This window comes from Ovis aries, chromosome 3 (assembly GCF_016772045.2).
Source record: "Ovis aries strain OAR_USU_Benz2616 breed Rambouillet chromosome 3, ARS-UI_Ramb_v3.0, whole genome shotgun sequence".
Taxonomy (NCBI): Eukaryota; Metazoa; Chordata; class Mammalia; order Artiodactyla; family Bovidae; genus Ovis; species Ovis aries.
Window position 1 is genome coordinate 81,592,828 of NC_056056.1, and position 23,657 is coordinate 81,616,484.

Sequence of the window (23,657 nt, forward strand, 5' to 3'; positions counted from 1 at the left end):
CCAATTTTAGGGCCTCAGTGCTTATAGAGTCTGAGAGAATGTAGCACCAATGCAAGACTGGAGGCATCTATCTCTAGTATAAATTGTGGATCAGAGTCTGTGGACATAGACTTAGGGATGAAGAGGGTCTTAAACTTCCCCCAAATGATGGTCGTAACCATTCTGGGTGAATAGAAAGCTTCCCCCACCCTCCTCAGAAGATCAGTCAAAGGGAAGTTGTGGGAAATAGAGGAATTAGATCAGAGATATAGTTCACCAAACCCAGGAACTGTTCTGTGTCTTTGATGCCCTGCAGAGATTCCAATCTAGAACCATGATCACTTTTACTAGAGTCAGCATGCTCTGATTAAGGAAGTACCTTAGGCTGGCCACCTGAGGTCATGATAACACCGAATCTCTGTTAATGGAGAGGTGATTGTATTAGTTTTGGGAGTGGGGGTTTCTAATGACTACTCAAAAGAGAATCCCCAAATTCAGTTGCTTACAGAGCAAAGTAGCTGATTTCCCTGTTACATAATATCAGAGATGATGTGTGTAGCAGGTAACTTTGCTTTTTTCTTTTTTTGTAGGTGACTCTGCTTCTTGAGGTCATTTAGGGGCCAGGTTCTTTCCTCCTGTGGCTCCTCCATCCACTGTGTCTTGCCTTATCTCCCTGGTTGAAGTGGGGTTTTTGTCTTCAAAGGAGCTTCTGCCTTCACCTGGATGTGGTTGGACCAGAGGGATGAATGGAGGCTCTATCCAGTCTCCATTTTACCACTAAGATCACATCATGGCTTTGCGCCCTTTCCTAATTTGCCTTGTCCAGATTCCAGCAGCAGGGAGGGAAGATAAGTCCCTGTGTCAGCCCACATCCTTTTTTTTTTTTCTTTTCTGGTCACACTGCTTGGCTTGCAGGTTCCCTGAACAGGTACTGAATCGCTCCCAAACCGCTCTCGCAGTGAGAGCATGCAGTCCTAACTACTGTACCAACAGGGAATTATTCTCCACCCCTGCCGCCCTCCTTTTTTTTTTTTTTTTTTTTTAAACATTTAGCATTTTGAAGCCATGTTCAAGGTATATAGATTGAACAATGCACTCCTTTAGGAGAAAGATTGATTAAAAAATAATCTTTGTATCCCCAGATTCCTGGAATCAGCACAGTAACTATACATAAATGGTGCATATGTTGAACTTTATGTTAATTAAGTTTCTTTTGGTTGCAAGAAAATATTATAGAGAGTTTAGTGGAAGGCTTCTCTAGAATTGAAATAAAGGAGCTAAGTAATCAAGTCTTGGAAAGAATAGGAACTAGCATAGCTTCAGAGACCTCGGCAGCTAGAGGTCATGGACACATTCTCTAGGGCAATAGTCTGGATTCAGCTCCCCAAGCCCTCAGGCTTGATATTGATTCACTGAATGCTCCAGAGTTGCAGGCCAGAGAACATGACTGTTCCAGGCTGGACCAGCTGTCAACCCCTATCAGCGAGCCCCAGCCAGGAACAGGGAGGAGAGACATGTACATGACCCCAGGGTGCCACCTAGGTATCGGATCTGTTTCCAAGGAAAGGAAAACTGTCACATGCATTCTTATCCAAATACCTGACCACATCCTGGTTCAGGAAGCCTTACAAGCTTCAGTTTGTTAAGTGCTGATGCCCAGTAGGGGCGATCCAGCAGCCAAAGAGTAGGACAGGTTGGTTATTCAAAGTAGCTGAGCCTTGCAGGTGGTTTGTAAGTTTGGAACACACAATGGGCAGCGGTCATCTCGGTTGAGTCCCAGCTTGCCACTTTCATGCTTTACAACTTTCCCAGGAGGCTTTGGGAGGCACTCTGAAGGTTTGATAAATTCCCACTCTAAGTGTGGTCTATAGGCTTCTGGAGGAGTTTCTGCCTTCACTGGCTGTGCTTAGCAGAGGGATGAGTGGAGGCTCAGTCCAGTCTCTGTTTCACCAGTAAGACCACACGATGGCTTTCCGCCCTTTCCTAAGCCAGAAGCAGGGGACCCCTAGCTCGGCCAGGCGGGTTGCCTAGGTATCTTATTCCAGAGGGGCTGACCACTCCTTCCTGAAAGTGGGTGCCAAGAACATTATTCCAGAGCAGGCACAATACCAAGAGCCACAGCTCACCGGCCCCGACCCTCCCAGTGACGCCACAGTGTTCTGACTCCATACTCTTGAAACAAACTGGACACACAAATGTCTTATATCTGTACAGGGTAACCCTTATGGTAATATTGCATGTTGGAGTTAGGAAGGAAGCTAGCTGTAACTAGCTCCACCTATCTCCTCAAGTGTGTTTAAGAATGGGAAAAATACTCTGTTGGCCTTCATTACTCAGCTGGAAAGAGTACCACATTATCTATTGGTATAGGGAACTTGGACAACTAGACTTGGCTGCCTTAGGAAGAATCGGGTGCAATTATCTGGCAACTAGCCAGCCTAGACAAAAGGCTTCACCAGTCTGACAAAAGGCTTCACAAACTGGCTTGAATAAATAAGAAAAGGGATCCACCTGCTCTTGAGCTTCATTCTTTCCTTCCGTGCGCCCTGGGCGCATGGCCCTTTATAATGATATCTGGTGCCATTGGGCTCTACTCAGTTTGGTAGTACAAGGCTCTGGGAAGGTACTGGTTATCTATTACTGTGTAACAAATTAGTAATCCTTAAATTTAGTAACCCAAAATAACAGCTATTATCTCAGTTTTTGCTTTTTGGCTGTGCCACACGGCTTGAGGAATCTTAGTTCCCTGACCAAGTACTGAACTTCGGCCACCACGATAAAAAGACTGAGTCCTAACTGCTGGACCACCAGGGAATCCCCAATTATTTCAGTTTCTGTGGTCAGGAATGTGGTCATGGCTTAGCTGGGTGCCTATGGTTCAGAGTCTTTCACAAGGCTGCAGTCAGTTTCCTGGCTGAGGCTGCAGTCATTATGAGGTCCTACAAGGGGTAGGATCTGCCTTCAAGCTCACTCACATGGCTGCTGACAGACCTCAGGTCCTCTCTGTTGGCTACAGACATCAGTTGCCAAAGCTAGAGCTGAGATGTCTGGGTGGAGAGGCCAGGCAGAAGAGGAACCCAAGAATGAGGCCGAGCCAATAATAGATGTGGCTTGAGATGGGAAAAATACAAAGGATTCGATGAGGCATGGGAGGGTCAGTTTTGGGAAGCGAGGTATGTGGGGTCTTAGCCCCTCGACCAGGGATTGAGCCTGCACTCCCTGCATTGGAAGGCGAAATCTCAACCACTGGACCATTAGGGAAGCACCACACAGATGTTCTCTTATGCTTATGGGTCAGAATCTTGAGGCATGAGGCTGTGCCGAACAGAGGCAGGTGGGTGGTGGTACAGCTACACACGGTGGAAATAATGAGAGTCACTGATTTGTTCTGGGACAAGCTGATTTGTAGTGCTATGGAACTTCCAGAAGGAGATGTTCTCTGGGTAACTGAAAAAGGATGGAAGATCTAAAGAGAGCCCGCATCCGTAGAGTTGGGAACACAGTTAGCCTTGGGGGCAGAGGAGAAGCAGCAGCCACCAAGATAAGCTGAGGAATAGTCAGATCCTTGGACAGCTACTACTAGAAATGTCTTAGACACTTAAATTCGCCCTTTGAGACCTGTCATGAACCTGCTACCCTGATTTGTGTCTACGTTTTTTTGAATTCCACTGCATTTTTTTAAAAATAATAAACTTTACTTTTAGAACAGTTTGAGATTTACAGAAAAATTGAGAAAGAAGCACAGAAAGTTTCCCTATACCCACACTCAGTCCCTCCTGTAATGAATAACTTACACCAGGCTGCTACATCTGTTATAGTTAATGAATCAATGCAATACATTGACTATCAGTCCATAGTTTATTCAGGTTTCTTTAGTGTTTTAACCTAATGTCCTTTTTTCTGTCCCTGGATCCCTTCCAGGGTACCACAGTACATTTAGTTGTCATCTCTTCTTAAGTTCTTCTGGATATGACAGTTTCTCAGACTTGTCTTATTTTTAGTGACCTTGACAGTTTTGAGGAATACTAGTCAGGTATTTTTAGAATGTCCCTCTATTGGGATTTGTCTGATGTTTTCCTCATGATTAGACTGAGGCTATTAGTTTTGGGGAGAAAGACCATAGAAGTGAAGTTCTATTTTCATCAACCTAATATCGTCGGTGATGTTGATCTTGATCACCCGGCTGAAGTTGTTTGCCAGTTTCTTCCACCTACAGTTACTCTTTTTTCCCACCTTTCTATACCGCATTCATTGGAAAGCTGGGACTATGAGCAACCTACACTGAGGAAGCAAGAAGTTACCCTCTACCTCCTTTGAGGGTGGAGCACCTACACAAATTATTTAGGATTATTCTGCATGGGAGATATGTCTTTTCTCCCTATTTATTTATTTAATCAATCATTTGTTTATATTAGTATGGTCTCATGGTTATTTCTTGCCTGGAAAATCTCATGGATGGAGGAGCCTGGTAGGCTGCAGTCCATGGGGTCGCTAAGAGTCGGGCACGACTGAACGACTTCACTTTCACTTTTCACTTTCATGCACTGGAAAAGGAAATGGCAACCCACTCCAGTGTTCTTGCCTGGAGAATCCCAGGGACGGGGGAGCCTAATGGGCTGCCGTTTGTGGGATGGCACAGAGTCGGACACGACTGAAGCGACTTAGCAGCAGCAGCAGCATGGATACTTATTACATACTTTGGGTTATAATCCAATATTACTTCATATTTTTCACTCAAATTGTTCTACCTCTGGCTGTTGGAAGCTCTTTCAGTTTACTTTTCTGTTGCTTTTACATACCACCATCTTTGTGATAGCTGTTTTATTTTTGGGCCGTGCCGGATCTTCCCTGACCAGGTGGAACTTGTGCCTCTTTGCAGTGGGGGCTCGGAGTCTTAATCACTGGATCATCAGATAAGTCCTTTGTGTTTTTTAATACTTCCTTACTTTCCGGCAATTTATTGTGCGTATTTTCTGCCCAAGCCCTAGAGTCAGCCTTTTCTTCAAGGAGTCCTGATTCATTTTATTGGAGAATGGTATTAGGAACTAAGACTTGGGTACTGGGTGGGTTCAACTGTATTTTCATCCCTCATTATCTTCTGACTTAAAGTAAAGCGTACTATATGCATAAGCCTACTTTTGTTTCCATTTTGGCTTCTAATTTCTTCGTATACTTTGCTACCCATTGTCTCATTTGCTTTCTCTCTACATTTTACTTATTTAAAAAAATTCGGCTTTGCCATGCTTTTGAAATCTTAGTTTCTCAAACAGGGATTGCATTGAATCCTAAACACTGGACCGCCAGAGAATTCCCATCTCTCTACGTTTTAAAGCTGTTTTAATGGGCTTTGGCTAGACTGATGTCCATGAAGAAGATTGAAGACTAGACTCTTCAATCACAATAACTGTTTCAAGTCTAGATTTAAGACCTCGCAGCCATTTTCTTCCTTCCTAATGTAAAGGTATCGCCATTTTGTAAATAAAACGATAACATTTGCCTTGAGTTTGTAAACCTGTAAAAATGAGAACTTTATAAAACCTTTGTCGGAGAAGGAGAGAGGGAGTCATCTAGATACCTAGAGAGCTGGGTTGGGTTGGGTTTTGACTCAACCAGAAAAGGCTTGAGTTTCACAAACATACATCCATTTTCTGTGCTTAATGAAAAGCCTAGACTGAAAGAAAGGGGAGCAGTATTTATGGTGTTTTTAATAATTTATCTTTGCTGCTGCCACCCTGAAAGCATGGCCAAAAATTCCTCTCCCTTCAGTTTAACATAGACTGAACTTTTACAGAGAGTTTCTTAAAATACACACACATATACACACAGATGAAAAAGTATAGATTTTTTACAAACAGTATAGAAATAGTGAGCTGCGCACAATTTTCTTATCCTAAGATAGCCATAATTTGCCCAATTGTCATTACTGCAGACCTGGGGTTCTTCAAGCTTTCACTTCCTCCTCTCTGAGGTGGAGCAAGAGGGCCAGGGTTGCTGGGTCTGATGGGGAGTCTGGGGTCCTTCCAGGGCCTTCCTGGGCACGGGTCCCCATTTGCCTCTTGGACCGGCTTGGGATATCTGGCCCTCTCAGGTTCTCCTAATCACCAGCTCACTGACTCCAGGAGTCATTAATCATCTCTTCTTCAAGTCAGCTGGGTCTAATTTTCGAAATGTCCCTCCGGGTGGCCCTCTCCCTCTGCCCTGAAAGTTCTACCCTTTTCTCTATCCTATGTAGCTATCCAAAGAATACTCGTGAAGGCCCTGATGAGCCTGGTTATGCTCTTCCTTAGTGCTGAATCTCTGGCTAGCTTTAGGTGTAGTGTCGCAACTGGCCACTTGGCCTCTGGAGGCCATTGCCTTCTTTTTAAAAATTTTTTAAATATACTTTTTAAATGTATTTATATATTTTTGGTTGGGCTGGGTCTTTGTTGCACACAGATTTTCTCTAGCTGCAGTGCACAGGTTTCTCATGTGGCGGCATGGGCTCTGGGGCACATGGGCTTCAGTAGTTACGGCAGGTGGGTTCCTGGGCTAGAGAGCACAGGCTCAGTCCTTGTGATTCATGGGCCTAGTCGCTCCACGGCATGTGGGATCGTCCCAGATCAGGGCTCAAACCTGTGTCTACTGCATTGGCAGGTGGATGATTATTACTATTATCATTATTATTATTTTTTACCACTGAGCCTGCAGGGAAGCCCCTGGAGGCCACTGCCTTCTTAACTGAGAGTCCATCCCTTTTCTGTCATGCTGTCACTGCTCTTTTCTTCCCATACCTCCCAGAGGTTCTCTCAGGAAGGTTCTTTTCTGAGCTTCTGAAATGCTCAGTTTTAATGATACTTGTTAAACCAAGAAGATTGACCTACTCATGTTCAATGACTACAAATCCTTTCTTAGTAAAGTGCTGAATAGGGACCACATATTCCAAATAGTTTTCATTTTATCCCTTACAATCCTCCCAATCCCAATTGGCTTTTGCAGTATAAATCACTACAGTTTAACATCTAAAAACCACTTTAAACATCTGACAAGGTGCTTGCTAAGGCAGAGATAAAATGGAGTATCCACTGAAAGGGTAGCTGAAAACACTAGCCTCTCCTATGTTCCCCACTGATTATGTAGTAGGTGAGAAGCGAGGGTAAAATAAACATTCTTCTGGGGGGATCTCATGGTGACCGAGTCATATAACGTGGCAACATTACTTGCATAATTGACATTTTTACAGTCTGGGAGAATTGTGTGGCATGATTAAAACTAGAGTTTTCTGGGACTTCCCTGGTGGTCCAGTGGTTAAGAAGCCATCTTTCAATGCAGATGACAAGGATTTGGTCCTTGGTTGGGGAACTGAGATCCCACATGCCTCGGAGCAATTAAGCCCTTAAACAATTAAGCTCATGTGCTGCATCTAGAGAGCCTGCGTGCCACAAGTAGAGAGTCTGTGTGCCACAAAAACGAAAGATCCCACACGATGCAATGAAGATCCTGAGTGCTGCAACTAAGGCCCTGATGCAGTCAAATAAATTACAAACAAAATACTAGAGTTTTCTTAAGGGTCCTATCAGTAAGGGGATGTCTCAATAGTGTGAATAATATTTAATCTTCATGGAATATAAATGTCAACATTGAGTTGGTTACTAGGCTGAAAGTACAATGAACTATAAATTGACAGCCTTGACTAATGTTGATTCAGCGGAAGTTGTATTCACAATTTCTCCCTTTCCATAGTACCTGTTGGTATTAAGGTAGACCAGTAGTTCAGTCACTGACATTGTCAAAGTTAAAGGCACTCTATCTAGAGAAAACAATGCCTTGTCATCATCAAAGGAAACATGGTAAACCTATTTTCTTCTTTCTTTGTAGATTTATGTGGCCATTTGCTCTGCTGCCATTGTTCTTGCAGTTTCATCCATCACAATAGAAGCTAGTGAAAGGGTATAAAAAGCTCCTCAGTGTCTTTTGTCACAAAGATTTTTATTTGTGATTACTTTGCTCTGAAAAGGAAAAATCCTACTTGGAAGATCTAAGGTACTAGCAAATCTTAAGCAGAGGGCAAGTTTCCTTGCAGGCAGAGGAAGGTCCTGTGGGGACAAGATCCAAGGCTGCACGTCCACATGAGCACATGGAGTTAAAGCCGACACTTATTTCAGCATTTTTTGCTGAGCCATAGGCTCTTTCTATGACCTGGGCCTGAGACAGGCTTATACCAACCTAACTGCTTCGGCTTCAAACCTCCTTTTAAAACTGCAAATCTTCCAGATTTCAATACCTTTTAGCTTTCCGCTAGGAGCGGTGTGTTTTTTTTTTTTTTTTTTTTGCTAACCTGTGAGAACATGTATCTCAGGGAAAACTAAGGCAAATGCCTGAGGTTTTTGCCATAGCAGGGTAATGGGATCACATACACCAGAATTGGACTATTTTATCTCCAGTTAAAAACTGGAGATAAAATAGTCTGTATTTTAAATCCTGTACCTTGGAGAAAAATGCAATTGCTGTTGAAGAGTATATCAATTATTAAGTGCGGAACCAATGCTATTTTGGTTGCATCTACAATGAGAAGATCATTTCCAGGAATATCATACGCTTCGCTTCAGTCAACCCCAGCCCCAATCTTTCCTCTGAGGCAGAAATAACAGCATTGAGCACAGAGGGGGAGGGAGGTTGGATTGTGGGGCAGGGAATAGATTGTTACAGGGACAGAAGGCTAAGAACAGCAGGTGTTTTGGAAAGCTGACTCCTAAACCAGTTATTAATAATTTTGGTTCATTAATGTTGATAAATGTAGCTCTCCTCCTTGCAGAATAGGTAGAACACAGCAGGGAACTTTCCATTCATTTTGAAAATGTCTTTGATTTTTCCTGTGAGTAGAATCCTCTCTCAGGCTGTATGAAAATGCCCTGTGATGCGACAGGGGGTAGAGTGGGGGAATCCCTTGCTTTCTACTCGGCCCTCCCACCTCCTTTTCCCTCTGGGCTCAAGACCCGCTTTGCTGAGAAGCTTCACCTCCTGATTCTTAGCACCCAATCAGGCAGTTGGGTCTCTAGGTGTCCATCTACCACCAGAACAACAGCCTTTTAAATTTCTTTCCAAGTTTCCTATAGTTTGTGAGCCAAGACACACAGAACCGCCTAGATCCACATCCAATTCTTTCTGGACAGTTTATTTTTTTGGAAACAATTTTATTGAGATAGAATTCACAGCGAGCCCAACTGAAGTGTTTAATGCAATGGCAGACAGTCCTTCTTTCCTTGCAGACCTTGCTATGCTTCCACATTCTTTCCTTCCTCTAAAGAGAGGTATGGGTGCATGGTGGAACCCAGACATGACTGGAGCTGATTCTAAGAACTCTTCTAACTAAAGCACCTGCTGGGTAAGGCATACAGGGACACCCACTGACTCAAGGTTAGGGCTGGCGAAGTCAGCAGGGTTTCTGCAGGAATCTGGCATATGCCGTGGCCCAGGGGGAGAGCAGCGCCAAGATCTCTGCCAGGATGCCAACCATTTAACAAAATTGAAGTGGTTTCTCAGAAAGAGCCTCAATTTCTCAAGTTGGTCAACTCCAGCCTCACTATATGCATATACAGATACTGCCAGTTCAGCACTCAGAGAACACTTATTTTAATCAACAGTAGTGGTCATTCATTCCTTCACTCAACAAATAGTCATTGAGCTTCAACAAGGAGACTGGCACTGTTGCAGGAGCTGGGGACACCACTGTCAACTAGATCCAGAGTCCCTGCTCTCAAAAGGAGTGAGCAGAGTCTGGCAGAGTGACAGATGACAAACAGGAAACACGTGGATGAGCAAAGTGATTTTTAAAAAAAAAGTAATAAGGGAGTAAAAAAAATAGGTTGAGGGGATTTCCTGGCACTCCAGTGGTTAGGATTTTATGCTTCCACTCTTGGGGCCCTGGGTTCAGTCCCTGATCAGGGAACTAAGATCTTGCAAGCCATGTGGGATCTGGCCAAAAATAAAATTAAAAAAAAGAATCTTAAAAAGTATATAGGTTGATATGCTAGAATGGTGGTCAGGGAAGGCTTCTTTGAGGAAATGACATTTGAACTGACACTTGATTGACAAGAAGGCTGCTGCTGCTGCTGTTAACTCGCTTCAGTCGTGTCCGACTCTGTGCGACCCCATAGATGGCAGCCCACCAGGCTCCCCCGTCCCTGGGATTCTCCAGACAAGAACACTGGAGTGGGTTGCCATTTCCTTCTCCAATGCATGAAAGTGAAAAGTGAAAGTGAAGTCGCTTCAGTCGTGTCTGACTCCTAGCGACCCCATGGACTATAGCCCACCAGGCCCCTCCGCCCATGGGATTTTCCAGGCAAGAGTACTGGAGTGGGGTGCCATTGCCTTTCCACGACAAGAAGGCACAGGCCACATAATTCGTTGGAGTAGGATATCCAGGCTGAGGGAACAGGGGCATGGCCCCAGATGTAACTGAGCAGAGGCGGAGGCAAGACACAGCAAAGATGGGCCCAAGGAAAAAGAGAGAACTTGGTAACAGACTATGTGCTGAGATTTTATTTCTTTCGTTTAACTACTTAAAAACAATCAACTGAAAACATAATACTTTCAGGGGGGCTTCCCTGGTGGCACAGTGGGTAAGAATCCACCTGCCAATGCAGAGGACCTGGATTCGATCTCTGGTCTGGGAAGATTTCACATGCCTTGGAGCTATTGAGCCCCAGATCTAGAACCCAAGAGTTGCAACTTCTGAAACCCGTGCAGAGCCTGTGCTCTGCGACAAGAGAAACCAAGCAATGAGAAGCCCTTGCACCCCCAAAAGAGTAGCACCCACTACTAGAGAAAGTTTGCAAGTAGCAACAGAGACCCAGCGAAACCAAGAAATTAGCAAGTTAAAAAAAAATCCTTTCACTGGGCTAAAAAAGAAAAAAGACAGTGGGTTTACAACAACCAATAACCAGATCTCATTTCTACCTAATTTCTTCCCAGTCCTTTAACCAAGAAACAACCGCTCATATTGTATTTCATGTATCCTTTCAGAAATCTTATAATGTATCTACAAATACATCCATATCTGTATGTCTTTAATATAAAGAGGGAATGTTTTAGTTGTCAGTTTAGGAGCTAGGCTTTTTTGTTTAGCAATGTGGCTTAGAATTGATTCTGAGTCTATACGAATAACAGTATTAAGTTCATGAATATGCCATTATTTAAATAACCAAGGGCATTGAGGCTGTTTCTAAACTTTTGTTATTGTAAACAATGCAGCGATCCTTGCCTGTATGTCTTTGTGAAATGTGTGACTATATGTGCAGGTTAAACTGCTGGTGTTAAAATTTCTGGATCACTAGGTGCGTGCATTTAAAATTTTAATAGATATGGTCAAATGTACCAAGTTTTTTTATACTCTGGAGAAACTGAAGGGATTCTTCATGACATATTGTGAAAGAGTGCATTCAGTTCTAGTCTGAAGGAGTAACTGTCAACATTCACAAATAAGCTTAAATGAAGTTCAAGGTTTCAAAACATTTTCTTAACTTTTTTTATTATGGAAAATTTCAAATAAATACAAAAAGGGAGACTAATAGACTGAGCCCTATTACCCAACTTCAACAGTCAATCTTATTTCATCTATGCTCCCAACCCGCTTGCCCCTGCCCTTGGTTATTATTTTGACGCAAATAGCAGGCATTGTATCATCTCTCTCTTAAACATTTCCGGATATGAAAGTGACTTATTGACGTCTGGTTATCTTGTAGAATGACCCATATTCAAGATTTGTCAGATAGCTCCCTCTGGTATCACCTAACCTGTTCCTCCCTTCCCAGGGGTGTCTGACGCGGGGTAGAGAGCCGAGTTGGTGATGAGCCAGCACGGGAGGCAAGAGAGCCTGTAGAGACTTTGGGTTTCATTCCTGGGTCTGGTGCTTACTAGGAGCTGGGGATCCTTGAGCTAGCCTAACTTCATGAAGCCTCATTTCCTTATCTGGAGAATGAGAGTAATGGTAAAAGCGTTTTTGTGGAAAGCTGAGCTAGTGGTGGCAAGCAGAAAGAGCGCTTGGGCACTGTAAGAAGTAAGAGACTTGAGGACTTCCCTCATGGTCCAGTGGTTAAGAATCCACCTTGCAATGCAGGGGATACGGGCTTGATTTTTGGCCTGGGAGTTAAGACCCCACATGCTACAGGGCAACTAAGCCCAAGCGTCACAACTACTGAGCCTAGGGCCAAATCTAGAGAGACTGTACGCAGTAACAAGCAGCCCGTGGGCCACAGTGAAGAGCCAGCGCAGCCAAAAAAAAGAAGCATCAGCAAGAGGCCTGGAGCGATGGTGGGCCATCACATCCTAATGCAACATAGCAACAGAACGGGTGTGAGGGTTCAGTTTAGTTCAGTTCAGGTGCTCAGCCATGTCCGACTCTTTGTGACCCCATGGACTGTAGCCTACTAGGCTCCTCCATCCATGGAATTTTCTAGGCAAGAGTCCTGGAGTGGGTTGCCATTTCCTTCTCCAGGGGATCTTCTTCCCAACTCAGGGATCGAACCCAGGTCTCCAGCACTGCAGGCAGATGCTTCACCGTTTGAGCCACAATAGGCCACCCCAAAATGTGTCACTTTGGCATAAAGATTATTTTAAGTACTTAAAAATTCAGGTACAAAAGGGGTGCTCTGACCCTCCCCCTTTTCTTTCTAAAAGCAGGAGATAAAACTCCCATTTGAAAGATGGTCTTCCATATACCAGGAGGAAAGTACCATTCTTATCATCAAGGACAGAAGCTGAAACTGACAGAATTCTGTATAAATGTACTTTGTTAAGATAATTCTTATCTTCCTTTAGCCTTGCCATATATTTTAGCTACTTTTCTATCATTGCCTCTCTGTTCAACCTCATATAAAAGCATTTAGGTTCTGCTATCTCTGTGGGTCTTCATTTCCTTCTGGTGTTGATGTAAAATTTGCAAGAAGTAAATTTGCATGGTTTTCTCCTGTTAATCTGTCTTTATGTCAATCTAATTCTCAGGCTCAGTCAAAAACCCTGAGAGGGTAGAGGTAAAATTTTGCCCCTCACATAAAGATTACACAGTGACTTTCTCAAGGCTGGACATTTAAAGAAGATAGTGTTCCTTTTGCTTGCATGAGGGCACAGAGTGTCATGGAGCAGAGAAAAAGGCAAGGACTTTGGTGTGAGATGGGGGTGAAACATCCCTTGGTGGCTTCTCATCTTTAAGAACATGGTCTGTGTGGTGGGACATTTCTGAGGGCAGTTTATTGAAAGCTGTGGCTTTCCCTTCTACAAGGGTAATTGTGCATAGTGGATGAAATCATTAGTGTCTTCCTCTTACATAAAATCAGAGACACTGGAAGGTTATGTGAAAGTTGCTCAGTCTCGACTCTTTGCAACCCCATGGAATAGTCCATGGAATTCTCCAGGCCAGAATACTGGAGTGGGTAGCCTTTCCCTTCTGCAGGGGATCTTCCCAACCCAGGGATAGAACCGGGGTCTCTTGCATTGCAGGAGGATTCTTTACCAGCTGAGCTACTGGGGAAGCCCGTGGAAGGTTATGTTTCCATTAAAAGAGCTGACTGTTTAAAGGATCCACTGTAGATGCTGAGAAATAAAATGGTGTAAACACAACCCCCTGAAAATAGAAATGAATGGCAGAGCCAAGGCTTTTTTTTTTTTGAGTCAGGGCTTTTTAAGGCACAGTTGCTAAAGTAAGCTGCAAGGACCAGTGGTGCCCACAGGGCATTTCAATTTATAAAGCTTTGGGCAGGGTGTTGGGAGCCCTTTCTGTGTGGCACCACAAGCTCAGCTTCCCCCAAAACTCTTATTATTACTTTCACTTTCCAGACGAGGAAATGAAGCTTCAAGAGGTAAGACCTGCTCAAGGACTCTGAACACAGCCAGTTGTGCAGTGCAAGGTAATGGAGGAATTCATGTTCAGTCTAGACTTAGCAGTATACGGGTCACAACTTTTCACTGAAATTTTGATGGTTCGGGTTATTTTTTGTGATTGGTCACATTTTTAGATCAATCAATTCACTTGTCTGATTTGTGGAAGTGTGAAAGTGTTAACTGTTCAGCCATGTCCGACTCCTTGCAATTCCACGGACTGTACCCTGCCAGGTTCCTCTGTCCATGGAATTTTCCAGGCAAGAATACTGGAGTGGGTTGCCATTTCCTTCTCTAGGGAATCTTCCCAACCCAGGAATTGAACCCAGGTATCCTGCACTGTAAGCAGATTCTTTACTGTCTGACCCACTAGGGAAGCCCCTGTCTGATTTGTATTTAATTATAACCCAGTAGTGAAAATGAGCATGACCTGCTTGGGCTGGTAGAGGCATACACAACGTGAGATTTTTTTTTTTCCCCCGGTGTCATGCACAGAGGCATATACCACTCTTGCATCATTTCATTTCATATCGCCCCTTTGATGGAGCCATGTAACTGCCATTGTAAGGATGAGAAAATGGAGCCTTAAAGAAGTCAGGGAATTTGTTCCAGGTCACTTAGCAAAAAAGTTGTGCAGCCAGGATATGAATCTAGAGATGGGCCTAAGAACCAGTGTGGACTTTATTTCCAGGCCAGTTTGTAATTGTAGAGATCCTTAGCCACTTTTGATTCTTGAACTGGGGAATGACTTGATGAAAATGAAGAAAAGGAAGAGCTGTTCAGTGGCATGATATAGGATTCACAGATGGAGGGAAGAACTGGAGTGCAGAGATCAGACAGGAAGCTGTGGCAGCAATGCAGGCCCTGGAGACCGAGGGTTTAGGGTTTGGAACTAGAAACTGTGGCTCCAGCTGTGTCTCCACCGTGATGCTGCTGGTTGGGGAACCTTGGGCAAATTATAGCCACATCTCTGAAGCCTTGTTCCTCCTCCCCAAATAATGGGCTTATAAATCGACACAAGAAAATCTCTTTCAAACTCTAAAATTCTGCCTGATGCCCGATGCAGTCTAAAGATTTACATATGAAGACCCTAAATATCATCTAGAATCCAGAGAAGAATTTAAATGTAATAATTCTCAACAACAATATCAAATCTTAACATATTTTTTCAAGTACAGAGGAATAAAATTGTTTTTAAGAATGCTTTTTAAACCAGATTATATTGAGACAAGCCAATCATTTCTGCATCTTATTGTTTTCTTTGTTTAAGAAAATGACTTGGGTTATTGTTGCTGCAGTAGCAGTTGACGATATTAAAATCAAATAAGAATATTACTCTTGAAACAAATGAAGTGATTTAAACCTATCTCTCTAAGATATTTCATGAAAGTATACCTAGGAGACACAAATTATACTGTCATCAAATTAATTGGTTTTCTAAGCTCAAATGTAATTTAAAATATGATATTTCTTTGACTGGTCCTATCAACAGACTTTAAAGGGATTTTAGATAGAGAACATAGGAAATAAATATAGTAATGTTGAAGCAAATAATCAACAAAATAGTTGTTCTGTGTTCTGTTGCCTGTACAGCTTCTAGAAAGTATTTTTAACGACTCCCTGAGGAATCGGCTCTTGCTGGTGTGAAGCCAGGCTCTTCACTCCACTAGCAGCAGCAAACTTTTCTTCATCCTCATATTCTAGAACAAATCCATTTCCAAGCTGTGCTGAGTCCTTGGTTTCAGGGTTTCTCAGAAATGAACCCTTTCTTGTCTACAGAGATTCAGGGGTGGGGTTCCCACTTCTTGGCTGCAGAAGTGCCTCCTCCTTAGAACAACCTAAGGGGCAAATGACTTTTCCTGAGATCAAGTCAGTTCTATTCTTAAAACCTTCAGGGATCCCATTAGCTTCCTGGATGAAAGCTGACTTCTGGTAGTGGAGATCCCCATGCGTTCAGCCAACCGATGCATTAGCTTTCTTTCAGGCTTTAATCCTCCACACCTGTGATTTTGCTATTAGACATGCTCTGCTCTTTCTCTCTGCCAGTTCATGGCCATCACTTCTTTTGATTCTGTCTTGAAACATTTCCTTCAGGATGTTTTTCTAGTTTAGTAGCAGCTTAGCAAGTAAACAACTCCCATTTTTGAGTTTTTAGTTACATTAAATGCTTTTAAGATAAATTATCAAGTCTAGATATAAAAAATTTATAGAGATTTGCATTCTTTAAGAAATCACCCAACAAGGAACTATATTCAATATCTTGAAAATACTTTTAATGGAAAAAAACTGGAAAATTGTATATAGTGTCTCTACATATTTATCTCTATATATCTGAATCACTTCGCTGTACACCTGGAACATTAAAAATCAAGTATGCTTCAATTTAAAAAAATAGGGCACAAAAAACCACCCAAAATGATTTTACTTTGTGAGCACTCCAATTTTTAGGTGTCTGCTTTTTCGCTAAGAATCCACACTAGAATCAGAGCAACACGACTCTTTCTGGTGACCTCTAGTGGGCACTAGATAACCCTACACAATTATGAAAAGTGAAGGGCAAAGTAAAACCCTTCCCAGTAACCAGCTGGTGTACTCTGAAGCCAGATCACCGCATCCCACCTCACCCCACCACACTCTTAATTTTTCTTTTCGTATGTTTTGCATTTAACAGTTAGCCTTACAACTCACCTGTTTCGCCTCTGGCGGGTACTGCGCGAGCAGGGCTGCCTGTGCCGGAGGTCGTGTGAATTGCTTGGAGCAGTTTAAAATAATCCCTGCCCAGTGGAGCCCACTCCCAGGGCATCGAGCAGTGCCCAGGGAAGTACCCTTCGCAGAGCCTGAAAGGGCTCTTCAAGCTCGAGGGCCGGTGCTGCAGCCGGCTCGGAGGTGCACAGGAGAAATTAAGACATGAAAAGGAGGATGCAGACAAAGATCAGGCAAAATTCTGTTCTTGCCAGTGGCAAGACAATTCTCCCCAGACTTTCATCCCACTCTACAGGGAGCGTCACGAGGGGGTCCAGGGGCGCTAAGCTTAGGCGCTCTCTTAGGACCGGTGCCCCAGAAAGCGGGGGCTGGAGCCGCTCCCCTCCGAGAGAGGCGGCACGGAAGCTGGGTGCTGGGATGTGTGGCCGCCTTCGGAGCACGCGGTACGTGGGTCTCCGCGCCGGGAGAGGAAGGAACAAAGTCGGCAAGAAAAGAATTGCTGGGGTGCCTTCTCTTGAGAAATTCTGTGGGGCGGTCTCAGAAACCTAGCTGGGCTCCGGAGAGTTTCTGGAAAAAGCTCTCCCAGAGCCGTCTGTCCCCGCCCCTCAAATCCTGCACCCCAGTCCTCACTCCTCCTTACCCTCCTGCAGCCTCCTTTTGGGGGGCCGTTAAAAGGGCTCTTGGGGACTCCCCAAGTCATCCCGATGGTCCGGGGAGGGACGCGGGAACTGAGATCCCCAGGCGCGGGGCTTTTCTGCCCCTTCCACTCGGGGCTCCAAGCTCGGCGCATCCCTGCTCTGCGGACCCCTCCCGGCCACTGCAGGCGAGAGCGGAGGGGGAGGACGGCGTCACGAGGCGGGGAGCCCGAGGTCCAGGGCGGGGCGCCGGGGAATCCCAGCCCGAGCGAGGTGCGGGCTCGGGTGGGAAGAGGAGGGCGGCGCGCGGAGGGAGGTGAGCGGAGCGGAGCCAGGAGGCAAGGAGGGGTAACCGCGAGGAGGCCCCGCCCCCGCCTCTCGGGGCCGGCTCTCTGCCGCCTCCGAACCCGCTCACTTTGCCTCTTGCCTCTGGACGGCGGTGGGGCGCTTGCCGGAGCCGTGGCCAGAGGGAGCGCCGGGGACCCGGAGCCATCCAGCGCCCTCGCTTCCTCTCGGCGCGCACGCCCCCGGGGCGGGGGGGAACAGCGCCGCCGCCTTGAAAGGGCACCCCGGCCTCGGAGGGAGCATCCCTCAGGCGCGAGGGGCGGCGGCGCTGGCAGCCTCTTTCTCGGCCAGTGGGGCGCAGCGCTGGCGCCTGAGGGGGACTCCCCGGCCACCTGCAGGGACCGCCGTGCGGAGGGAGCGTCGCTAGCAGCTGCGCTGGGCTGCCGAGAAGGCTAGAGCCAGGGGCCCCCGGGCCAGCCAAGGGCAGCAGCGGAGCCCGGAGGGAGAGCCGGCCGGACAGCCCGCGGGCCCCGACGGCGCGCTCCCCCTTCCGCCATCCGCAGGCAGGCCCCGCGCGGCGGCCGGAGGGGGCGGCGGCGGCGCCCCCGGGCTTGGGGGGCTTCGGGGCAGCCAGCCATGACCTTCGGGCGCAGCGGGGCGGCCTCGGTGGTGCTGAACGTGGGCGGCGCCCGGTACTCGCTGTCCCGGGAGCTGCTGAAGGACTTCCCGCTGCGGCGCGTGAGCCGGCTGCACGGCTGCCGCTCGGAGCGCGACGTGCTGGAGGTGTGCGACGACTATGACCACGAGCGCAACGAGTACTTCTTCGACCGGCACTCGGAGGCCTTCGGCTTCATCCTTCTCTATGTCCGAGGCCACGGCAAGCTGCGCTTCGCGCCGCGGATGTGCGAACTCTCCTTCTACAACGAGATGATCTATTGGGGCCTGGAGGGCGCGCACCTAGAGTACTGCTGCCAGCGCCGCCTCGACGACCGCATGTCCGATACCTACACCTTCTACACCGCCGAGGAGCCTGGCGCGCTGGGCCGGGACGAGACGCGACCCGGCCGTGCGGAGGCCGCCCCTTCCCGGCGCTGGCTGGAGCGCATGCGGCGGACCTTCGAGGAACCCACGTCGTCGCTGGCCGCGCAGATCCTGGCCAGCGTGTCGGTGGTGTTCGTGATCGTGTCCATGGTGGTGCTGTGCGCCAGCACACTGCCCGACTGGCGCGCCGCGGCGGCCGACAATCGCAGCCTGGATGACCGGAGCAGGTACTCCGCCGGCCCTGGGAGGGAGCCCTCCGGGTAGGATGCACTGCTTCTCTGCCCGTCACGTCCGTCCTGTCGCGTCTGTCCGTCCCGTCCGTCGGTCCAGTCTCCGTCCTGTTTGCCTCTGGGATGCCGAGCTCAGTTGGGTTCTGGGCCCAGCGAGGCCCCAGGCGCGGTCAGCCAGGGGGTTGGGTTGCCCCCCCGCCCTTTCCCCCAGCTCTAGCCGGCTCTGGTGTGCGCACTAGACGCCCCTCTTGAGGGCGAATCGCCAGCCTTGGGGAGGGACAGATAGAGATGACAAGCCTCTCTCATCTTTGTAGTTTACTTTCGACCAAATAGGAACTGGTTAATTAGATTTCTCTGAACTTCTGTTGTTAGTCCAAGGTTAAATTCTTGAATACTAAGAGCAGTTTGAATTATCTGCCAATTTTTGATGGTGTTTGAAAAAAGGAAGCCTTGTTATCATGGAGTGTGGTCGGCTGTACACTGCCCACACGTACACGCTGCATAATATATTGTAATGGAATTGTGATAAAGAAGATTAATTTAGCGATAGATTCTAAATAATGGATGTCTGTGCCCTTTTCTCTCTTCTTTTCCTATCAAGTACGGAGTTAGTAAAGCAGCTGTCCACCATTTGGTGCCAATGTGACTTCTAGAAGATCTTCAGGCTGGGGAGGGGAAGAAAAACAAGGAAACTGCCCTAAACCCAGAAACAGTATTACAGTATTTAGTGGTTTTTCTTTTCACTTTACTAGGATGAAAGAAAAATATTTTGATCTTTCCTTCGATGGTGCTTACTTTTCAGTAGTGATGACATACTTCTGTTTTTAGTACTAGTGAATTTATTTTGCATGTTTGGTGGGAGGAATAAACAGGAAAGTTAGACTTTCAAGGGAGACAGCCTCTTTGGGCACAAACACATCATTGTATCATGTGTTTTACCTTAGATCCTAATTTAAAATTCCCCTTCCATTCATTTAAAAAATTCAATTGCTTGCCTGATAGTCTTTTCCTCATAGACATGTGCATGGTTCCAGTGGTACTATGAGCCTGATACTGGAGTGTGTTACTTCCATATAATACTCTTCCTTTGGAGAGTAAAGATTTTTATTTAATTCTCAAACACAAAACTGTCTGGGACCATGGAGTCCGTTACTGATAAGCTGCCTTGGCATAAAATCCAAGATACATACTTTGAAAGGAGATTCATTAGGAAACGCATTTTGTTTAATGTATTAGGTTCTGAGCTTTTGATTTACAGGAAAGAATTATTTATTGGATACTGCATCAGTGAATGAAATTAATTTATGTATCTAAATACATCAAGAATCCTTGATTCTTTCAGAGGTCCATAGGAAAATGATTGGCCTTGAAGTTATTCACTAGTAATTGTAGAATTCTAAGGTTAGTGAAAGTTCAAGGTACATCAGCAAAGGAAATCGGAGAAATGAGTTATTAGTACAAATATTGAGCGGAATTGGCTAAGTCACTATATAAGCAAAAACAGTGAAATGACTTGAGTAATAATTTTGGGAGGAGAGAGGGCATCTTGGGGGGAGAGGAGTGCAGTCTGGAGATCATTAAGGTGAGGCACTTGGAAAGGAATGAGAGACATGAATAATAACTTTAGTGGGAGAACGAGAAAGAAACCAAAAAGGGAAGAGACAGATGGAAAAGAGGAAGACTGCAAAAGAAGTGAAGGAGGAAGATAAATGTTTAATTTGTGTATATGCATTTTATGTATGTATATAATTATTCAAGTCAGAACTGTTTCCTAGATACGCAGATATTTCAGGCAGAAACAATGTTTTTCTTGGCTTAATGGTCCAGTTTTAAGCTTTACTCTGCGTGTAGCTATGTGAAAACCATTATCTGTAATCCCAAACAGATAAACTGAAAGATGACTGAGTTACTTGAGGCTGCACATCGCAGAGGGAGCTTCCCACAGGCCTCCTCTAACAGAGAGCTAAGGTGGTACTTTGAGAACAGTGTCTCAAATCCTGTTTGTTTGTGGTTGCTGAAATTAGTCTTTTTGTCTGAAACATCATTCTGATCATTTGACCAAATTTGGCATCTGCCAGATAAGGTCAAAACTTCTCTCTTGGCCAAAAGAGAAGGTTCTTACCTTTTATTTTGTTCTGTTTGGCTGCACCAAGTGGCTTATGGGATTTTAGTTCCCCAATGAGGGATTCAGTTCAGTTCAGTTCAGTTCAGTCGCGTCCAACTCTTTGCGACCCCATGAATCGCAGCACGCCAGGCCTTCCTGTCCATCACCAACTCCTGGAGTTCACTCAAACTCACATCCTTCAAGTCGGTGATGCCATCCAGCCATCTCATCCTCTGTCGTCCCCTTTTCCTCCTGTCCCCAATCCCTCCCAGCATCAGAGTCTTTTCCAATGGGTCAACTCTTCGCGTGAGGTGGCCAAAGTATTGGACTTTCAGCTTTAGCATCAGTCCTTCCAAAGAACACCCAGGGCTGATCTCCTTTAGAATGGACTGGTTGGATCTCCTTGCAGTCCAAGGGACTCTCAAGAGTCTTCTCCAACACCACAGTTCAAAAGCATCAATTCTTCGGCGCTCAGCTTTCTTCACAGTCCAACTCTCGCATCCGTACATGCCCACTGGAAAAACCATAGCCTTGACTAGACAGACCTTTGTTGGCAAAGTAATGTCTCTGCTTTTCAATATGCTATCTAGGTTTGAATAGTGAGAATGCAGAGTCCTAACCACTGGACTGCCTGGGAATTCCCCAAGGCTCTTTAACGTTTAATCACAATCTGCCTTTGTTAATTTACTCATTGTAATTTGCAAGCATCTTTTGAGTATCTGCCGTGTTTAAGGTGCTATTGGTATTCCAAATATTGCAGCTTTCTTTTTGGTGAGGAAAAAGTGTCAGGTTGGCAGTGTAGGATCAGAGGTACAATTGATCAACAGCTGAGTTTTGAGAAGGTCTTCAAGGTGGGAAACGATGCAAACAAGCCATCTTAGGAAGGGTGCTGAGGTTGCGCACGGCCCAACACTGGTGAAAGGTATCATTTATATAGACTACAGTGTTCAAAACCTGTGCAGCCATGTGTACCCCATATGGGAACAAAATAAGGAGACTTGTCCAGCTAGTAGGAACATCCAGGGCCTAGGCATGTTTATATATTACATTTGTGCTGTGCTGCGCTGTGTCGCTCAGTCGGGTCCAGCTGTTTGTGACCCCTGGACTGTAGCCTGCCAGGCTCCTCTGTCCATGGGGATTCTCCAGGCAAGAATACTGGAGTAGGGTTGCCATGCCCTCCTCCAAGGGATTTTCCCAACCCAGTCATCAAACCTAGGTCTCCCTCATTGCAGGCAGATTCTTTACCGTCTGAGCCTCCAGGGAAGCCCATGAATACTGGAGTGGGTAGCCTATCCCTTCTCCAGGGGATTTTCCCAATCAGGAATTGAACTGGGATCTCCTGCATTGCAGGTGGATTCTTTACCACCTGAGATACCAGGGAGGCCAATAGTATGTTTATGGAGTGTGAATTCAGTGATGGAGAGAGAGAGGGGGCCAGTGAGTCCAGTGTTAGAAGGCCTGGAATGAGAGGGAGAATAATTTTATTCTGCAGGCGGTGGTTAATTATTGGCAGGTTCAGGGTGAGTGGATTATGCATATAAAGTAACAAATGTGAATTGTGTACTGAAAGTTGGAGATGGTGGAGGTGAGTTTGGAGATTTTTGCAAAGGGAGGGAATAAGAACTTGGATGGCTTTGAGGTGGTGAAAATGGAGATAAAATGACAACTTTGGGAGAATTAGGAAGAAACAAAGTAAATCCAGGGCATCGGGAGGATACAGGCTCAGGGACTGAGTAAGTGGATTTCCAGGAGCTTGGGGACCACTCTCTGCCACCTGCAGGGTCCATTTGTCCAGACCAGTCTACTCACGTGTTCCTGAACCACCTGGGCATCCCTTACTGTGCAGTCAGTCCCTTGGATCATTCATCAAGCCCAAACCAGAGTCTATTTCCCTTTTGAAACCTTTCCTGACTGCCTTAGTATATATGATGGTTCTTCTTGAGTTTATTGAGGCATTGCTTCCTCGTACAACTTATTTGGCTGCTGTATTATCCTTCCTAGCATGGTAGTTATTTTTTCTTATGAACGTGTCTTAGCTCCCAAACTAGATGAGATGGAAAGCCCTAGAAGGCATCTGAAGTCTTTTATACTATTTATTATGATAGCATCTTTTAGAAGAAATTATTATTCAGGCACAGTAAATATCTGTTGTTTATCTTGTGTTTTAAAGTAGAAACTTCCAGGAGTATATCTTCAGTTGCATAGTTGGAGGAGCTGTGGGGAGCAATCAGGCTGAGGCATTCAGGTGGTGGAACTCTTAATTGAGGAAGATGAGATCCTGTGCTAGAATGAGAAAAAAAGCCTAAGTCAAGGAATAATTATTTATCAAGTACTTATTGTGTAAAATGAATAAGAATGAGAATATATCTTTAATAAAAAGATTTTTCTGAAGTTTTGAAATACCACACAATCTATTTGCAAGAAATCTTGAGATGTCTTCCAAATCAATGATTTGAAAACTTTTTATATATGAATATGCTCCTTTTAAATTGCTTTTTTAAGGGGGTGGTTAAAAATCATATAAATAATAATTTAAAGTTCAGAAGCTACACAAGCAAGCGTTTCTCCATTTCCCAAACATGGAGTTCTTTTCCCTAAATGTAACCAAAGTTATAGCAGTGTGTGTGTCACAGAAGAGATATTCCCTGTATTTACAAGCATATCATATATATTTCCTGCAGAAGGGAATGGTAACCCACTCCAGGATTCTTGCCTAGAGAATTCTATGGACAGAGGAGCTTGGCGGGCTGCAGTCCACAGGGTGGCAAAGAGTCAAACATGACTGAACAACTAACACATATATATTTAAAACAACAACAAAAAAAACAG

General features: G+C 45.3%; 2 protein-coding genes across 8 annotated transcripts in view; one reads left to right on the forward strand and one right to left on the reverse strand.

Moving 5' to 3' along the window:
- Window positions 1–17,354, reverse strand: part of MTA3 (metastasis associated 1 family member 3) — a 218,123-nt gene extending 200,769 nt beyond the window's left edge. For all 6 annotated transcript variants that reach the window (XR_001038666.5, XM_012172822.5, XM_042246245.2 and 3 more), the window contains exon 1: window positions 16,519–17,354. Coding sequence is in view for 5 of the 6 variants with exons in the window: in XM_012172822.5 (XP_012028212.1) it covers window positions 16,519–16,633 (115 nt within the window). In the remaining variant the exon portion in view is untranslated. The remainder of the gene's footprint in view (window positions 1–16,518) is intronic.
- Window positions 17,355–17,581: 227 nt separating this feature from the next.
- KCNG3 (potassium voltage-gated channel modifier subfamily G member 3) overlaps window positions 17,582–23,657 on the forward strand; it is a 66,963-nt gene continuing 60,887 nt past the window's right edge. Inside the window, exon 1 of one of the 2 annotated variants that reach the window (XM_004005995.5) lies at window positions 17,582–18,754. In XM_004005995.5, the coding sequence (XP_004006044.2) occupies window positions 18,090–18,754 (665 nt within the window). In that variant the 5' untranslated portion in view covers window positions 17,582–18,089. The remainder of the gene's footprint in view (window positions 18,755–23,657) is intronic. The other variant, XM_027966894.3, reaches the window with a different exon arrangement.